This window comes from Cherax quadricarinatus, chromosome 84, assembly GCF_038502225.1.
Source record: "Cherax quadricarinatus isolate ZL_2023a chromosome 84, ASM3850222v1, whole genome shotgun sequence".
Taxonomy (NCBI): Eukaryota; Metazoa; Arthropoda; class Malacostraca; order Decapoda; family Parastacidae; genus Cherax; species Cherax quadricarinatus.
Window position 1 is genome coordinate 9,297,723 of NC_091375.1, and position 20,661 is coordinate 9,318,383.

Genomic DNA, 20,661 nt, shown 5'->3' on the forward strand with positions numbered 1-20,661 from the left:
GTGAGCTGTACGCACATAGTGTGTGCTAGTGAGCTGTACGCACATAGTGTGTGCTAGTGAGTTGTACGCAGTGTGTGCTAGTGAGTTGTACGCACAGTGTGTGCTAGTGAGTTGTACGCACATACAATGTGTGCTAGTGAGTTGTACGCACATACAATGTGTGCTAGTGAGTTGTACGCACATACAATGTGTGCTAGTGAGTTGTACGCACATACAATGTGTGCTAGTGAGTTGTACGCACATACAATGTGTGCTAGTGAGTTGTACGCACATACAATGTGTGCTAGTGAGTTGTACGCACATACAATGTGTGCTAGTGAGTTGTACGCACAATGTGTGCTAGTGAGCTGTACGCACATAGTGTATGCTAGTGAGTTGTACGCACAGTGTGTGCTAGTGAGTTGTACGCACAGTGTGTGCTAGTGAGTTGTACGCACATACAATGTGTGCTAGTGAGTTGTACGCACATACAATGTGTGCTAGTGAGTGGTACGCACATACAATGTGTGCTAGTGAGTGGTACGCACATAGTGTTAGTGAGTGGTACGCACATACAGTGTTAGTGAGTGGTACGCACATACAGTGTTAGTGAGTGGTACGCACAGTGTTAGTGAGTGGTACGCACATACAGTGTTAGTGAGTGGTACGCACATACAATGTGTGCTAGTGAGTGGTACGCACATAGTGTTAGTGAGTGGTACGCACATACAGTGTTAGTGAGTGGTACGCACATACAGTGTTAGTGAGTGGTACGCACATACAGTGTTAGTGAGTGGTACGCACATACAGTGTTAGTGAGTGGTACGCACATACAGTGTTAGTGAGTGGTACGCACATACAGTGTTAGTGAGTGGTACGCACATACAGTGTTAGTGAGTGGTACGCACATACAGTGTTAGTGAGTGGTACGCACATACAGTTAGTGAGTGGTACGCACATACAGTGTTAGTGAGTGGTACGCACATACAGTTAGTGAATGGTACGCACATACAGTGTTAGTGAGTGGTACGCACATACAGTGTTAGTGAGTGGTACGCACATACAGTGTTAGTGAGTGGTACGCACAAACAGTTAGTGAATGGTAGTGAGTGGTACGCACATACAGTGTTAGTGAGTGGTACGCACATACAGTGTTAGTGAGTGGTACGCACATACAGTGTTAGTGAGTGGTACGCACATACAGTGTTAGTGAGTGGTACGCACATACAGTGTTAGTGAGTGGTACGCACATACAGTGTTAGTGAGTGGTACGCACATACAGTGTTAGTGAGTGGTACGCACATACAGTGTTAGTGAGTGGTACGCACATACAGTGTTAGTGAGTGGTACGCACATACAGTGTTAGTGAGTGGTACGCACATACAGTGTTAGTGAGTGGTACGGAGTGTTAGTGAGTGGTACGCATACAGTGTTAGTGAGTGGTACGCACATACAGTGTTAGTGAGTGGTACGCACATACAGTGTTAGTGAGTGGTACGCACATACAGTGTTAGTGAGTGGTACGCACATACAGTGTGAGTACGCACATACAGTGTTAGTGAGTGGTACGCACATACAGTGTTAGTGAGTGGTACGCACATACAGTGTTAGTGAGTGGTACGCACAGTGTTAGTGAGTGGTACGCACATACAGTGTTAGTGAGTGGTACGCACATACAGTGTTAGTGAGTGGTACGCACATACAGTGTTAGTGAGTGGTACGCACATACAGTGTTAGTGAGTGGTACGCACATACAGTGTTAGTGAGTGGTACGGATATACAGTTAGTGAGTGGTACGCACATACAGTGTTAGTGAGTGGTACGCACATACAGTGTTAGTGAGTGGTACGCACATACAGTTAGTGAGTGGTACGCACATACAGTGTTAGTGAGTGGTACGCATATACAATGAGTGGTACGCACATACAGTGTTAGTGAGTGGTACGCACAGTGTTAGTGAGTGGTACGCACAGTGTTAGTGAGTGGTACGCACATACAGTGTTAGTGAGTGGTACGCACAGTGTTAGTGAGTGGTACGCACATACAGTGTTAGTGAGTGGTACGCACATACAGTGTTAGTGAGTGGTACGCACATACAGTGTTAGTGAGTGGTACGCACAGTGTTAGTGAGTGGTACGCACATACAGTGTTAGTGAGTGGTACGCACAGTGTTAGTGAGTGGTACGCACATACAGTGTTAGTGAGTGGTACGCACATACAGTGTTAGTGACGCACATACAGGTACGCACATACAGTGTTAGTGAGTGGTACGCACATACAGTGTTAGTGAGTGGTACGCACATACAGTGTTAGTGAGTGAGCACATGTGTTAGTGAATGGTACGCACATACAGTGTTAGTGAGTGGTACGCACATACAGTGTTAGTGAGTGGTACGCACATACAGTGTTAGTGAGTGGTACGCACATACAGTGTTAGTGAGTGGTACGCACATACAGTGTTAGTGAGTGGTACGCACATACAGTGTTAGTGAGTGGTACGCACATACAGTGTTAGTGAGTGGTACGGATATACAGTGTTAGTGAGTGGTACGCACATACAGTGAGTGGTACGCACATACAGTGTTAGTGAGTGGTACGCACATACAGTGTTAGTGAGTAGTGTGTTAGTGAGTACGCACATACAGTTAGTGAGTGCACATACAGTTAGTGAGTGGTACGCACATAGTGTTAGTGAGTGGTACGCACATACAGTGTTAGTGAGTGGTACGCACATACAGTGTTAGTGAGTGGTACGCACATACAGTGTTAGTGAGTGGTACGCACATACAGTGTTAGTGAGTGGTACGCACATACAGTGTTAGTGAGTGGTACGCACATACAGTGTTAGTGAGTGGTACGCACATACAGTGTTAGTGAGTGGTACGCACATACAGTGTTAGTGAGTGGTACGCACATACAGTGTTAGTGAGTGGTACGCACAGTGTTAGTGAGTGGTACGCACATACAGTGTTAGTGAGTGGTACGCACATACAGTGTTAGTGAGTGGTACGCACATACAGTTAGTGAATGGTACGCACATACAGTGTTAGTGAGTGGTACGCACATACAGTGTTAGTGAGTGGTACGCACATACAGTGTTAGTGAGTGGTACGCACATACAGTGTTAGTGAGTGGTACGCACATACAGTGTTAGTGAGTGGTACGCACAGTGTTAGTGAGTGGAACGCACATACAGTGTTAGTGAGTGGTACGCACATACAGTGTTAGTGAGTGGTACGCACATACAGTGTTAGTGAGTGGTACGCACATACAGTGTTAGTGAGTGGTACGCACATACAGTGTTAGTGAGTGGTACGCACATACAGTGTTAGTGAGTGGTACGCACATACAGTGTTAGTGAGTGGTACGCACATACAGTGTTAGTGAGTGGTACGCACATACAGTGTTAGTGAGTGGTACGCACAGTGTTAGTGAGTGGTACGCACATACAGTGTTAGTGAGTGGTACGCACATACAGTGTTAGTGAGTGGTACGCACAGTGTGAGTGAGTGGTACGCACAGTGTTAGTGAGTGGTACGCACATACAGTGTTAGTGAGTGGTACGCACATACAGTGTTAGTGAGTGGTACGCACAGTGTTAGTGAGTGGTACGCACATACAGTGTTAGTGAGTGGTACGCACATACAGTGTTAGTGAGTGGTACGCACATACAGTGTTAGTGAGTGGTACGCACATACAGTGTGAGTGGAACGCACATACAGTGTTAGTGAGTGGTACGCACATACAGTGTTAGTGAGTGGTACGCACATAGTGAGTGGTACGCAGTAATACCTTTGCGGGTCTAAGATTTTTATACGATATATCTTGTATATATTCAGTGTTAGGTTCAGAGCAGAGTCATCATTTGTTACTTGACTATCTTGCATTTAGCGTACCAGTTGACACTTATTGTTATTACTATCAAAACCAAGCTCTAAACCCACAAGGGTCATCCAGCGCCGAGTTAACACACTAGTCATTAGGTAACGTAACGTAAGTAAACAACTGTTACAATGTAACACAAAGCCTACCCTTGACTGACCTTGAGGGGAAGGGGGAAGTGCGCCTTATATGCCGGAAAACCCGGTATATTCTACATTATGATAGTGATTCTCGCACAGACTGCATATATCTGTATGACCTTGTTCGCTAAATATAAACAATAGTGACAAAATGAGGAATTAGACGCAAGTGCAACACCTGAGTGTTTTTATTTCAAGACGTTTCGCCCACCAGTGGCTTTTTCAGGATCCCGGCGTTCCATAACGATCCTGGCGTCAAACCACCATCCTGGCGATCCACGGAGATCCTGACGTTCCACAAGGATCCTGACGTTCCACAAGGATCCTGACGTTCCACAAGGATCCTGACGTTCCACGGGGATCCTGACGTTCCACAAGGATCCTGACGTTCCACGGGGATCCTGACGTTCCACGGGGATCCTGACGTTCCACGGGGATCCTGACGTTCCACAAGGATCCTGACGTTCCACGGGGATCCTGACGTTCCACGGGGATCCTGACGTTCCACAAGGATCCTGACGTTTCACAAGGATCCTGACGTTCCACGGGGATCCTGACGTTCCACGGGGATCCTGACGTTCCACGGGGATCCTGACGTTCCACAAGGATCCTGACGTTCCACAAGAATCCTGACGTTCCACGGGGATCCTGACGTTCCACGGGGATCCTGACGTTCCACGGGGATCCTGACGTTCCACAAGGCTCCTGACGTTCCACGGGGATCCTAACGTTCCACAAGGATCCTAACGTTCCACGGGGATCCTGACGTTCCACGGGGATTCTGACGTTCCACGGGGATCCTAACGTTCCACAAGGATCCTGACGTTCCACAAGGATCCTGACGTTCCACAAGGATCCTGACGTTCCACAAGGATCCTGACGTTCCACGAGGATCCTGACGTTCCACAAGGATCCTGACGTTCCCCGGGGATCCTAACGCTCCACAAGGATCCTGACGTTCCACAAGGATCCTGACGTTCCACAAGGATCCTGACGTTCCACAAGGATCCTGACGTTCCACAAGGATCCTGACGTTCTACAAGGATCCTGACGTTCTACAAGGATCCTGACATTCCACAAGGATCCTGACGTTCCACAAGGATCCTGACGTTCCACAAGGATCCTGACGTTCCACAAGGATCCTGACGTTCTACAAGGATCCTGACGTTCTACAAGGATCCTGACATTCCACAAGGATCCTGACGTTCTACAAGGATCCTGACATTCCACAAGGATCCTGACGTTCCACAAGGATCCTGACGTTCCACAAGGATCCTGACGTTCCACAAGGATCCTGACGTTCCACGGGGATCCTGACGTTCTACAAGGATCCTGACGTTCCACAAGGATCCTGACGTTCCACAAGGATCCTGACGTTCCACAAGGATCCTGACGTTCCACAAGGATCCTGACGTTCCACAAGGATCCTGACGTTCCACAAGGATCCTGACGTTCCACAAGGATCCTGACGTTCCACGGGGATCCTGACGTTCTACAAGGATCCTGACGTTCCACAAGGATCCTGACGTTCCACAAGGATCCTGACGTTCCACAAGGATCCTGACGTTCCACGGGGATTCTGACGTTCTACAAGGATCCTGACGTTCCACAAGGATCCTGACGTTCCACAAGGATCCTGACGTTCCACGGGGATCGTACCAAAATCGCTCTTTTCTTGGGCAACATTTTCTACGTCAAGAAATGTTCCTTTAGCACACACACACACACACACACACACACACACACACACACACACACACACACACACACACACGATAACCTGATCATAACTCCCCGACTGTCTTCTTCAGCCAGAATATAATGTTGTTCTCTAGTGTCTTTTACTGTCAATGATTTTCTTAGCTGGAGTGAAGCATCAGCTGATATAACTTCATTACTGCCACAGTAAGTATATTTGTGTGAAACGTAAGGTAAGGTAAGGTAAGGTAAGGTAAAGGTTTGTCAGGAAACAGGACAAGTGTTTCCTGACGCGGGTCTTAATTATATGACGACCCACAGTTGGAGCTTTTGGTCATCTGACTGAGGCCTTTGACTGGCTTCCTCATTATAGATCTAATGGTTATAATTATAACCATTAGAACTATAATGATAAAAGTTAAAACTGGTGTGGGTTATTCGGCACAAGTTGAAGCCTGAAAGCTCGATCCTCTGTCTGCTAAATGCAACACAGACATCATTTCACAGACACCTCTACAACACGATTGTCATTAAAGATCTGTTAAGTTATACCATGAATTAAGGAAAGATCCTGGACTTCACCTTACGAAACAAAGCAAATGTGATAGTAGTTATGGACAAGGTAGATTATAGTGGAAAAAATAACATTATTAGAAGATACGGAAAGTGACGTGATGTTTGAGGTATATATAATCATCAGTATTGATGGTAGTGAGTGTTGACACGCCAGGGAGGAGTGTGACAGAACTCGGGGACACTAGTACTCTCACTTTGATGTGTTATAAGATAGCCTCAGTTAACAGTACTAGTGTAAACACTGCAGCCACAACCTACACCACCAACACTTCAATAACACTTTCTTACTCTTTCCACTGTTCTTGTACATTGATGAATCTAAGCAGTATTCTACTGGTAGGGTTGCATCTGCTCTTGTTGCCACCTCCCTAGTTAACTACAGCAACTATGCTGAGCTAGACATAAAAATTAACAATTGGTCGTCTACACTACAAACTGAATTGTCATCCTAATGATGCTAAAGTTAACTTATGACACTGAGCTTGACTCCATGATTATTACTGATTATATGTCATCACTGAAGGTTGTTGACTCATTCCATCACACACTGGATTACTTCTTCATGATAAAGTTGATATGTGAGCCGAAAAAGGTACCCTGAAGGATAATGTAGAATATAACTCTGGTGTATGTGTGTGTCTAGCATTAGGAATAATATTAGGATAGAAATAATGAAACTGAATGTTACAGGAATACAGTTAGAAGCCTAAGTAGAATTATTACTCGCTATGATAAAATGAACGTAGATAAGCAGTTGTACAGAACAACTTGCAATGTGAACAGTGACTAAAGTTATAGAAGCCTAAGTTAAAGTACCTCTGGAACTTTGGCAGACACAAAGAGGGTGAACAAACTATATTTTAATATGTGGTCAGCCATATCTTGAACACTGGTTCATTGTCCGCTTAGTAAAGAATATAGACATTATAATAACGTCTGTGATGTGTCAGGCTTGTTAATGAAAATAAGATACTACACATTATATATCTTAAACTTGCCTGCAACTGATAAGACAATTGTACATATAAACTCAAATGTGCTCCAGTTAACCTTTCTGGAGCCTAGATCCTAGACTTGTAGTGTATCCATATGTTCTTCCGCTTCCCTCCACAGGATGGATACTTGGTACACAATAAACCAGAGTCTTGGCTTGCAAAATGTAATCATTTACAAGGGGGGAGAGAGAGAGAGAGAGAGAGAGAGAGAGAGAGAGAGAGAGAGAGAGGTGGTGTGTGGTTCACTATTCGCTGGTTCATTCATGTCTGGACAATTATATGTAGTTTGTGGCTGGTGTTGTGGTGAGTGTTTCCTGTAGTTTCCTACAGTGTTTTTCCTGCAGTGTTTTCCAAAGTCTGTTTCCTGCAGTGTTTCCTGTATAGAACAGAGGGTATCTGTGGGTTCTGACTGGTTAGATTATTGATCCATGTCCAGCCATGTGTGGAATCCAGACTAGGAACCTGCCACTTCATTCCTAGTTCCCTGAATTAATTTACGTACCTCTATCATACATGGGCAGTGTGTATGTTGATGGTGGGACGGTAGTTCTCTGGTGGAGGTAACTACCTACACCCTTTACAAGTGGTCTCAAGGTACAGAATGCGCATTCAAATACACTCGAGGCACTAAATACACTCGAGGCACTAAATACACTCGAGGCACTAAATGCACTCGAGGCACTTACGTGGAGGGTCACTGTGGGCCGTGGTTCCAGAGATACCTGTATGAGTCAGGTGTAACCGCCAAGTACCCTAGCGAGATATCCATCATTCTCGCTGGGTTTTCGTGAGGGTAAGCGCAGCCGGCTGGCTGGTCACGGCACAAACTAGTACAAGTACCTACTGCCTATTAGTTTAGGTTATGAGAAGTAGTGTAGTCACTAAGGTAAATTAATATAATTGTACTTTAGCTTACAGAAGTAGTAGTGCATGGAACAGTAGCCTGTGGAGGCTTCTAGATTAAGTCTTACAAATTAAAAGTAAACAGAGAAATGTGGCAACCCCCCTATAGGCATAAGTGGGGGTTGCTCGCCCCCCCCCTTCCCCCCACAACTTAGGGAGGGTTCGTCACGGTCCGGAAAATAAAACCTGCGAAATTTTCCACATTTCCTGTGGTGTGTCGTGCAAGGTGTGTCCTGCAGTGAGTTCCCGATGTTTCCAGCAGTGAGTTTCTGGTGTTTCCTGCAGTTAAGATCTTGCAATGTGATGCAGTGTGTTTCTTGCAATGTGTTTCCTGCAGTGTGCTTCCTGCAGTGTGAGTTCCTTTTGCTACCTACAACTGTGTTACCTGTAGTGTGAGTTCCCAGAATTTCCTGCAGTGTTTCTTGCAGTGTGTTTCCTGAAGTGTGTTTCCTGCAGTGTGAGTTCCCATGTTTCCAGTAGTGCGAGTTCTCGTGTTGCCTGTAGTGTTCCCTGTGCTATGTACAAGTGTGTTTCCTGCAGTGAGTGTTCCCTGTGCTACCTACAAGTGTGTTTCCTGCAGCGAGTGGTCCTTGTGGAACGCTACTAGCTACTGGTCCCCACTCAGACTCGACCCCATTAATGGAAGCTCTCTCCTTCCTATTGGTCAGCCATGCCTCGATCCATGCTAGAACTTTACCTCCTATACCATGAGCTGCCACTTTTCTTAAGTCTTGTGTGAGGTACTCTATCGAAGGCTTTACTGAAATCCAAATAAACATCACATTCTTTATCGTTGTCCACTGCCTCAACTGCTTTATTAAAGAATGCTAGTAAATGTGTCAGGCAGGAACGACATCTAGTGAATCCATGCCGAGACTCAATCAAGGTGACTTAATATATTTTTTCAACACGTCGGTCGTCTCCCACCGAGGCAGGGTGACCCAAAAATAGAAAACTTCATCATTCACACATAATCACTGTCTTTGCAGAGGCGCTCAGATACCACAGTTTAGATGTCCCTCCAAACTTCTAATATCAGCTGTAATCAATTGTAATAATTTGCCAACTATACATGTCAGGCTTACTGGACGGTAATTTGATGGAATTGACTTATCCCCTGATTTAAATATAAGAATTACATTAGCCATCTTCCACATTTCCAGCACAACACCAGTGTGAACTGACGAGTTAAAGAGGCTCGAAGCGGCTAAGTTCCCACTTGCATTATTAAAGTGCCCATGAATACACTTGGTTGGGGTCTGGGGACTTTTGTTTTTTATGTCTAATTGTTTAATAATCATATCCCTCATGACTGTAACATTACCTAATTTCTTTTCTTTAGGGCCTGAATAAATATTAACAGCTGGGGTATCATTTACGTTTTATGTGAAAACTTGCAAGATATAACTATTAAAAAGAGAGCACATTTCCTGCTCATCATCAGTAAGCTGCCCAGACCTAGTTCTTACTGGTCCTATTTTTCCCCTAATCTCAGACTGACTCAGTCAATCTGAGACTGTCTGATGCCTCCGCACTACCACTGATAACTTACCCTACTTCCCCTGTTGTTGCCTTTGCAATATTGCACAGCTCCTGATGATGCACTGAGAAATATGAAAGTACTTGAGCTAAGGGTTTCCATCCCCACCCCCTGTGGCTTGTCTTGCATTATTAAGATCGCCCGTCTGGAATTGTTTTGCACACACACACACAATATATATATATATATATATATATATATATATATATATATATATATATATATATATATATATATATATATATATATATATATATATATATATATATATATATATATATATATATATATATATATATATATATATATATATATATATATATATATATATATATATATATATATATATATATATATATATATATATATATATATATATAATATATATATATATATATATATATATATATATATATATATATATATATATATATATATATATATACTTCGGACATGTTGTACAAGAAATTATATTCGCAGATTCCATCGTTATTGTAAGATTAATCTTCAACAGAATCATTAGACAGATATTTCCACACTAGATACACCCACAATTAGACAGATATACCCCACAATTAGATATCCCAACATTAGACAGATATCCCCAAGGGCACTGGTGCTGTAAGCTAGAGAGACAAATAATTAGGCACTGGTGCAGTTGTTAGTGGGGGGGAAGTAGGCAACTGATGAAAATAAATGCCACCACCAGTACAGCCAGAGGGAGAACATGAGAGGAATTATCCCTTGAAAGTATGGAATTACTTAAATGATAATTCAGACGTGTTAGAACCTTCACCACCACCAGCCACCACCACCACATAAATAATTAACTGAACCTTTTGGGTACAGCATTGCGCATCCTCTTGTCCATCTGTCTAGTCACCGTCTCTGGAAGAAAAAGCAAAGTTCCAGCCACCCGCAAAAACTTCACAAATACTCTGTTAGAAATGCACAAGACAGGTTAGGTTAAGTTTGTCACGAAACAGGACAAGTGCTCTATGACGCGGGTCTTAGTAATATGATGACCCACAGCTGGAGCTTTTGGTTATCTGACCGAGGCCTTTCACTGGCTTACCTGTCCACCCCTCCTTTAAAAATTATAATTATGATAATATCCATTTTGAAATTCCCAGAAGACAGATCAGTATAATTTCCGCCTCTCAAAAACCATAACTATAATAGTAACACATATTTCTCTCAGCTGGAGTCAGCTAAGAATGTTTTACCACACAAAGGTCAGTGGAAACCTGACATTATTGGGTCGTCCTCCTGATCATCTTCTTCAACTTGACTTGTATCATGTGACTTAGTAAGGATATAATAATCACCTGACTTACGTCAGGTGATTATTATATCCTTACTATGTTTCTGAGTCTCCTCAACAACACCAACTACAGCCGAAAATATACACATCTTTCCTTATATATATATATATATATATATCTATATATATACACACCTTTCCTTATATATATATATATATATATATATATATTCTATATATATATATATATATATATATATATATATATATTCTATATATATATATATATATATATATATATATATATATATATATATATATATATATATATATATATATATATATATATATATATATATATATATATGTCGTGCCAAATATGTAAAACTGGTCAATTAGCAAGAACTCGTTTAAAATTAAGTCCTTTCTAAAATTTTCTCTTATACGTTTAAAGATATATTTTTTCATTAATGTTAATGTAAAAAAATTTAATTTTGCACCAAAAGAATCTTAGAAAACTTACCTAACCTTATTACAACAAGAACAATTTATTTTAGCCTAACCTAACTATATATATTTTAGATTTATTTACAGTAATTTAATACTAAACAAACACAGTGAAATATATTTTTTTTCGTTAGGTTCAGAATGATTTTGGCGAAATTATTGCATACACAAATTTTCGCTTGTCTTATATGGCAAGATGAGCGTTGCTATTTAAGCCAAGATCGCAAGTTTTGCCTATTCGGCACGACAAGGCTTATTCCTCTAAGAAAAAGGAGGAGTAGATGTAATATTGAAAGAGACAGGCGCTCCCTTTACAGGCGACGGAAAAGAATAACAGAGCGGTTAAAAGAGGTCAATATATCAGAAATGCGTAGGGAGACACTGGTCAGAGAAATAGCAAGCATCGAACTCAAGCTAAAGGAATCTTATAGGAGTCAGGAATCGCGGGAAGAACTAAAAGCCATAAATGAAATCGAAAGAAACCCAAAGTATTTCTTCTCCTATGCCAAATCAAATTCGAGAACAACGTCCAGTATTGGGCCCCTACTTAAACAAGATGGGTCCTACACAGATGACAGCAAGGAAATGAGTGAGCTACTCAAGTCCCAATATGACTCAGTTTTTATCAAGCCGCATACCAGACTGAGAGTCGAAGATCAAAATGAATTTTTTATGAGAGAGCCACAGAATTTGGTTAACACAAGCCTATCCGATGTTATCCTGACGCCAAATGACTTCGAACAGGCGATAAATGACATGCCCATGCACTCTGTCCCAGGGCCAGACTCGTGGAACTCCGTGTTCATCAAGAACTGCAAGAAGTCCCTATCACGAGCCTTTACCATCCTATGGAGAGGGAGCATGGACACGGGGGTCGTCCCACAGTTACTAAAAACAACAGACATAGCCCCACTCCACAAAGGGGGCAGTAAAGCAACAGCAAAGAACTACAGACCGATAGCACTAACATCCCATATCATAAAAATCTTTGAAAGAGTCCTAAGAAGCAAGATTACCACCCATCTAGAAACCCATCAGTTACACAACCCAGGGCAACATGGGTTTAGAACAGGTCGCTCCTGTCTGTCTCAACTATTGGATCACTACGACAAGGTCCTAGATGCACTAGAAGACAAAAAGAATGCAGATGTAATATATACAGACTTTGCAAAAGCCTTCGACAAGTGTGACCATGGCGTAATAGCGCACAAAATGCGTGCTAAAGGAATAACAGGAAATGTCGGTCGATGGATCTATAATTTCCTCACTAACAGAACACAGAGAGTAGTAGTCAACAGAGTAAAGTCCGAGGCAGCTACGGTGAAAAGCTCTGTTCCACAAGGCACAGTACTCGCTCCCATCTTGTTCCTCATCCTCATATCTCACATAGACAAGGATGTCAGCCACAGTACCGTGTCTTCCTTTGCAGATGACACCCGAATCTGCATGACAGTGTCTTCCATTGCAGACACTGCAAGGCTCCAGGCGGACATCAACCAAATCTTTCAGTGGGCTACAGAAAACAATATGAAGTTCAACGATGAGAAATTTCAATTACTCAGATATGGTAAACACGAGGAAATTAAATCTTCATCAGAGTACAAAACAAATTCTGGCCACAAAATAGAGCGAAACACCAACGTCAAAGACCTGGGAGTGATCATGTCGGAGGATCTCACCTTCAAGGACCATAACATTGTATCAATCGCATCTGCTAGAAAAATGACAGGATGGATAATGAGAACCTTCAAAACTAGGGAGGCCAAGCCCATGATGATACTCTTCAGGTCACTTGTTCTATCTAGGCTGGTATATTGCTGCACACTAACAGCACCTTTCAAGGCAGGTGAAATTGCTGACCTAGAAAATGTACAGAGAACCTTCACGGCGCGCATAACGGAGATAAAACACCTCAATTACTGGGAGCGCTTGAGGTTCCTAAACCTGTATTCCCTGGAATGCAGGCGGGAGAGATACATGATTATATACACGTGGAAAATCCTAAAAGGACTAGTACCTAACTTGCACACGAAAATCACTCACTACGAAAGCAAAAGACTTGGCAGACGATGCAACATCCCCCCAATGAAAAGCAGGGGTGTCACTAGCACGTTAAGAGACCATACAATAAGTGTCAGGGGCCCGAGACTGTTCAACTGCCTCCCAGCATACATAAGGGGGATTACCAACCCCTGGCAGTCTTCAAGCTGTCACTGGACAAGCACCTAAAGTCGGTTCCTGACCAGCCGGGCTGTGGCTCGTACGTTGGTTTGCGTGCAGCCAGCAGTAACAGCCTGGTTGATCAGGCTCTGATCCACCAGGAGGCCTGGTCACAGACCGGGCCGCGGGGGCGTTGACCCCCGGAACTCTCTCCAGGTAAACTCCAGGTAATATATATATATATATATCTATATATATATATATATATATATATATATATATATATATATATATATATATATAACTGTGACTGGCCGCTTCGACTAAATCGAAGCAATTTTGGAACACCCGCTGGGAACTTTCTAGCTGACATGAACACTGCTGTTCACCCCTGGAAGGAGGGAGGTGAGGTACGGAACAGAGGTAAGGGAGGTGAGGGACGGAACCGAGGTAAGGGAGGGAGGGACGGTAGAGAGAGGGAACTTACTGAGTGCATTACAAGAGTTCACATACACAATGTTTACGAGTTTCACTCCAGTCCCTCGGGTTGTTCTTGTGACTGGTTACCAGGATTGTTGTAACCCCCCCCCCCCATCACTACCCCGCAGCTTAACAGGGACCAAACTTCCTGCAGTGACTGGTACATGAAGGACCTAAACGGGGGGTCAACGCCCCTGCGGGCTGGTCACAGACCAGTCCTTTCGTGGATCAAGTCTTGATCAACCATACTACTACTGCTGGCCTCACGCACTAACGTAGCTCACACAGCCCAGTTGGTCACGAACTTACCTCAGCAACTTGTCAAGTTCACTCTTAAAGTTTGTTGGTTAAGTCCCTCCGAGAGGCTGTTGAAAAGTCTGCCAGATCAACCAGATTGTTGATAATATTACTGATGATACATAATACCGACGAGTTGATAAATAAGACACATGTGCAACACCTGGGTGTCTTTATTGATAAATAAGACATGTGCAACACCTGGGTGTCTTTATTGATAAATAAGACATGTGCAACACCTGGGAGTCTTTATTGATAAATAAGACATGTACAACACCTGGTTGTCTTTATTGATAAATAAGACATGTGCAACACCTGGGTGTCTTTATTGATAAATAAGACATGTGCAACACCTGGGTGTCTTTATTGATAAATAAGACATGTGCAACACCTGGGTGTCTTTATTGATAAATAAGACATGTGCAACACCTGGGTGTCTTTATTGATAAATAAGACATGTGCAACACCTGGGTGTCTTTATTGATAAATAAGACATGTGCAACACCTGGGTGTCTTTATTGATAAGACATGTGCAACACCTGGGTGTCTTTATTGATAAATAAGACATGTGCAACACTCCGCACGGAGTTGCTGAACACCACAAATGAGGTAGTTGAAGTTCTATCAATAAAGATCGAGAACCAAAACCTGGTCATTGTGGTTGTATATAAGCCACCAGATGCAACCTCACAACAGTTCAAGGAACAGCTACTGAAAATTGATTACTGTTTGGAAAACCTTCCAGCTCCATCCCCAAACATCTTACTGCTTGGTGATTTCAACCTAAGGCATACAAAATGGAAGAATGTAGCAAATAATGTTATAGCTGAAACAATCCCCGGAGGTAGCGCAGATGAAAGGTCACACACACATGAGCTACTAAGTCTCTGCAAAAAACACACCTTAAGCCAGCAGATAGTGGAGCCAACAAGACTAGAAAATACACTTCACCTTATCTTCACAAATAATGAGGACCTGATAAGAGACGTAAGAATATCAAAAACAACAAATTCCGATCGCAACCTAATCGAAGTCCAGACGTACATGCATAGGGGTCCTGATCAGCAGAATGCATGTATCTGTGAAGGTGTCTTCACAAAATACAACTTCAACAATAAGAACATCAACTGGGACCAGGTAAACCATGTCCTAAACGAAACATGTTGGGAAGATGTCTTAAATGACATGGATTCAAACCAGTGCCTTGAAAGGATCAACTTTCTGGCAGCCGAAGCATGTTCTAGGCATATTCCCCTAAGAAAGAAGAAGAGCAGGAGTAAACTGGAGAGAGAAAGACGCTCCCTCTACAGAAGACGACGAAGAGTCACTGAGCTCCTCAGGAGTGCTAGAATATCTGATACACGAAAGGAGGCGCTGACCAGGGAAGTGGAAACTATCGAACTTAAGTTAAATGACTCTTACAGGAACCAGGAGAGACAGGAGGAGCTTAAAGCTATTAGTGAAATTGAAAGAAATTCAAAATATTTCTTTTCATATGCCAAAAACAAGGCAAATACCACATCTAGTATCGGGCCTTTACTCAGACAGGATGGGACTTACACAGATGACAACAAGGAAATGAGTGAAATATTGAAATCCCAGTACGACTGTGTTTAGTGAACCACTAATCGGTCTGAGGATCGACGACCCAAATGATTTCTTCATGAGCCTCAAAACCCCATAAATGTATGCCAGATTTCCGACATTACTCTAACTCCGATAGATTTCGAAAAAGCCATTGACAACATGCCCATGCACTCAGCCCGGGCCCAGACTCGTGGAACTCTGTTTTCATTAAGAACTGCAAGAAACCCCTCTCGCGTGCCCTAAGTACACTATGGAGGAGGAGCTTGGACATGGGTGAAATTCCAGTCACTTAAAACAACGGATATAGCCCTATTCCATAAAGGTGGCAGCAAAGCATTAGCTAAGAACTATAGACCAATAACTCTGACGTCCCACATCATAAAAATCTTTGAAAGAGTGCTAAGAAGCAGGATTGCAAATCGCATGGATTCCCAAAATCTGCACAATCCAGGGCAACATGGGTTCAGGGCAGGTCGCTCCTGCCTCTCACAACTACTGGATCACTATGATATGGCCTTGGATGCACTGGAAGAAAATCAGAATGCAGATGTAATATACACAGACTTTGCAAAAGCATTTGACAAATGCGATCATGGTGTAATAGCCCATAAAATACGTGCTAAAGGAATAACTGGGAAAGTGGGGAGATGGATCTTCAACTTCCTAACAAATCGAACACAAAGAGTAGTGGTCAACAGAGTTAAATCGGAGGCTGCCATAGTGAAGAGCTCTGTTCCACAAGGCACAGTACTCGCCCCCATCTTATTCCTTATCCTCATATCAGACATAGACAGAGATATACATCACAGCACCGTATCATCCTTTGCGGATGATACTAGGATCTGCATGAGGCTGTCATCTGCTGAGGACGCGGTTAACCTCCAAGAAGATATAAACAAAGTTTTCCAGTGGGCAACGGTAAACAATATGATGTTCAATGAGGACAAATTCCAACTACTCCGTTATGGAAAACTGGAGGAGATAATAACTAGAACAGAGTATACTACAGACTCTTGCCATACAGTAGAGTGGAAAAATAATGTAAGGGACCTGGGAGTAGTAATGTCTGAGGATCTCACTTTCAAGGATCACAACAGTGCCACGATCGCACGTGCAAAGAAAATGATAGGATGGATAATGAGAACATTCAAAACGAGAGATGCCAAGCCAATGATGATCCTTTTCAAATCACTTGTTCTCTCTAGGCTGGAATACTGCTGTACATTAACATCTCCATTCAAAGCAGGTGAAATCGCAGATCTAGAGAGTGTACAGATATCCTTTACTGCACGTACAAGTTCTGTCAAGCACCTTAACTACTGGGAACGCTTGGAAGCACTTGACTTGTACTCGTTGGAACGCAGAAGGGAGAGATACATCATAATCTACACTTGGAAAATCTTGGAAGGAATGGTCCCAAATCTGCACACAGAAATCACTCCCTACGAAAGTAAAAGACTGGGCAGGCGATGCAAAATGCCCCCAATAAAAAGTAGGGGCGCCATTGGTACACTAAGGGAAAACACCGTAAGTGTCCGGGGCCCAAGACTGTTCAACAGCCTCCCATCAAGCATTAGGGGAATTGCCAATAAGCCCCTGGCTGCCTTCACGAGAGAGCTGGACAGATACCTAAAGTCAGTGCCGGATCAGCCGGGCTGTGGCTCGTACGTTAGACTGCGTGCGGCCAGCAGTAACAGCCTAGTTGATCAGGCCCTGATCCATCGGGAGGCCTGGTCATGGACCGGGCCGCGGGGGCGTTGATCCCCGGAATAACCTCCAGGTAACCTCCAGGTAACCAGGTAACACCTGGGTGTCTTTACTGATAAATAAGACATGTGCAACACCTGGGTGTCTTTACTGATAAATAAGACACATGTGCAACACCTGGGTGTTGCGCCTACACAAGAATCTTCAGTCATGTACACTACAATATATAACACTGAAGACAGCAGCAGTAGTAGTAATAGAAATAGAAATTAACAAATGCAGTAAAATGTGATTCTTTATTGACTATGTTTCGCCCATACAGTGGACTTTATCAAGACAAATTGATCTACCTGTTTGTGACTTGATAAAGTCCACTATGTGGGCGAAACACTGTCAATAAAGGATCACGTTTTACTGCATTTGTGTCTATTCTGCCATCGTATGGGTATTTTATACCATTTATTTGCTAACAACAACAACAACAACAACAACAACAACAACAACAACAACAACAACAACAACAGCAGCAGCAGCAGCAGCTTTGAAGTGATCAGTCCCTCATTTCATGCTGCCAGACTTCACATACAAGAGCTGAGGTGAGGTGAAGCAGCTGGAGGTAACGACACAGGTGAGTGTGGCCGCCTACTTGAAGCAAGTCGTGCTGTCACGACTCACGAAATTTCAAACAACACGATTGTGTACAAACCACGAAACGAGTGGGATTTGAACCCATGGCGAGTGAGTCTTACTGACACTGTCCAGTACTGTCGTAATGATGTGATCATCACAGTATGTCACTGTCCTGTGTTCACGCAGTCACTGTGTTGGATTGGCATCACTGATGTCTGGCCTCTTTCACCTTAACATACCTACCCCTGAAGCTGTGTATGAAGGTGGATCAGGTAAACCTGAAGCCTCCGTCAGATTAAAACCTCAAGTAAGCCAGTCCGAAGCCTCCGTCAGACCACCAAAACCTCCAGAAACGTCATAAGACGTTTTTCCCGTTTCCTGCCGAATCTTCCCTCATATCAAACCGGAGGCGGAAACCTCTAAACAGTGCCCGAGGTGGGGAAAGGAAGCTAAGCTGTGAGGCGGCAGGTCGACGGCACCAGCTGTAACACCCAGGTGGAAAAGTTTACCGTGACTCAAGTTGTGACAGGTGGCTCCTGTTGCTGTCACTCTGGCATCAAAGGAAACAGGGAGCGCAATGTAACTACTGTTTAATTTGCATATTCCTGGAGAGAGAGAGAGAGAGAGAGAGAGAGAGAGAGAGAGAGAGAGAGAGAGAAACTTCTATACCACAAGACGGGCAGCAAGCAGCAACTACACTGACTGTAACCTTCTCCAGAGCATCGCTACATCCGAGATCATATATTCCCAAGATGACTCGAGTGTGGAACATGTTCGTACAGCATAATATCAACGAAATAAAGTCAACTGACTAAATGAAACTGCTGGCCCACACATGGCTCCAACTTCATCCTGTTCCGTATTTGTATGGAACAAGATGTTGTGGATGACAGTTCAGCAAGACATGCATGGTAGTTCAGCATACAGGGAATTACCAATAGGCCCTTGGTTGTCATCACGAGGGAGCCGGACAGATACCTACAGTGTCAGATCAGCCGGGCTGTGGTTCGTACGTTGGACTACGTGCGGCCAGTAGTAACAGCCTGGTCGATCAGGCCCTGATCCACCTGGAGGCCTGGTCATGGACCGGGCCGCGGGGGCGTTGATCCCCGGAATACCCTCCAGATACATCTCACGTCAATATTACATCTTTAACCACCACAAACAAGGCTGTGGGCCCGCAACCCTCCCTCAGGGCCCTCAGCCCTCCCTCATGGCCCCTCAACCCTCCCTCAGGGCCCCTCAACCCTCCCTCAGGGCCCACAACCCTCCCTCAGGGACAGTTAATACGATCATTCACTCACCTCTGACCTCACCCCATTACCTCACTTACCTCTCCTCTGACCTCTGACGAGACTGACTCACGGTCCTTGCTGACTTTATAAGGTGGTGTGTGTGTGCGTCTGTGTACATGATAAGATCCAGCCCTGAACGGTACATTGCAATGAAGCCTTCCCTCACAATAATAATAATAATAATAATAATAATAATTATATGTATCTCTACTAGTACATGATACAACTTATACAGACCATAGCTGACATCAATGACACTATATAGGAAACCTCTCGTTATGCAGAACATTTCAGGAAAATTAGATTTTGTCCCCAGGATGCGACCCACACCAGTCGGCTAACACCCAGGTACCTACTTATTGCTAGGTGAAGTGACAGTAGGTGTCTTAAGGAAACAAGCCCCAATGTTTCCACCCCAACCGAGAATCGAACTACCGACCTCAGTGTGTGAGCTGAGTGCGCTACCAACCGAGCTACGTGACAGTGACTTTCTCAATGTCTCGTCTTGAGCTATCTTTGGAACAGTCTGTGACACGAAGGAGCCATAGAAAGTATTTCTTTAGTCTGAGAGTGGTTGAAAAATGAGGCAATGGTGTACCTTTGATGAGTTTCAAGAGTTTTTCTACTCCCGGAGCCCGGCCATGGGCCAGGCTTGTCTGGTGCTAGCCTGGTCAACCAGGCTGCTGTTGCTGGTGGCCCGCTTGCCCACATATCCATCGCAGCCTGGTTGATCTGGCACCCGGCAAGATACTTGTCCAGTTTTCTCTTGAAGACTTCTACACTTGTTCCAGCAGTGTTTCTGATATCTTCTGGTAAGATGTTGAATAATCTGGTGCCACGGATGTTGATACAGTGTTCCCTTACTGTGTTCACCGCACCCCTGCTTTTTACATGGTTTGTCTTGCACTTCCTCCCATATTGCTATGGCAGTGTGCAGATTTGGGACCAGGCACTCGAGTACTTTCCAGGTATAGATTACCACGCATCTCTCTCTCCTCCGTTCCAGTGAACACGTATTTCA

General features: G+C 43.7%; 1 protein-coding gene across 9 annotated transcripts in view; it reads right to left on the reverse strand.

The window, feature by feature from the left end:
- sigmar (Tumor necrosis factor alpha-induced protein 8-like protein sigmar) overlaps positions 1-20,661 on the reverse strand; it is a 220,724-nt gene that overhangs the window by 81,365 nt on the left and 118,698 nt on the right. For 7 of the 9 annotated variants that reach the window (XM_070103040.1, XM_070103041.1, XM_070103039.1 and 4 more), the window contains one exon: positions 10,550-10,601. The exons of the other annotated variants lie outside the window; for them this stretch is intronic. In XM_070103040.1, the coding sequence (XP_069959141.1) occupies positions 10,550-10,584 (35 nt within the window). In that variant the 5' untranslated portion in view covers positions 10,585-10,601. The remainder of the gene's footprint in view (positions 1-10,549; positions 10,602-20,661) is intronic. 9 annotated transcript variants of the gene reach the window in all.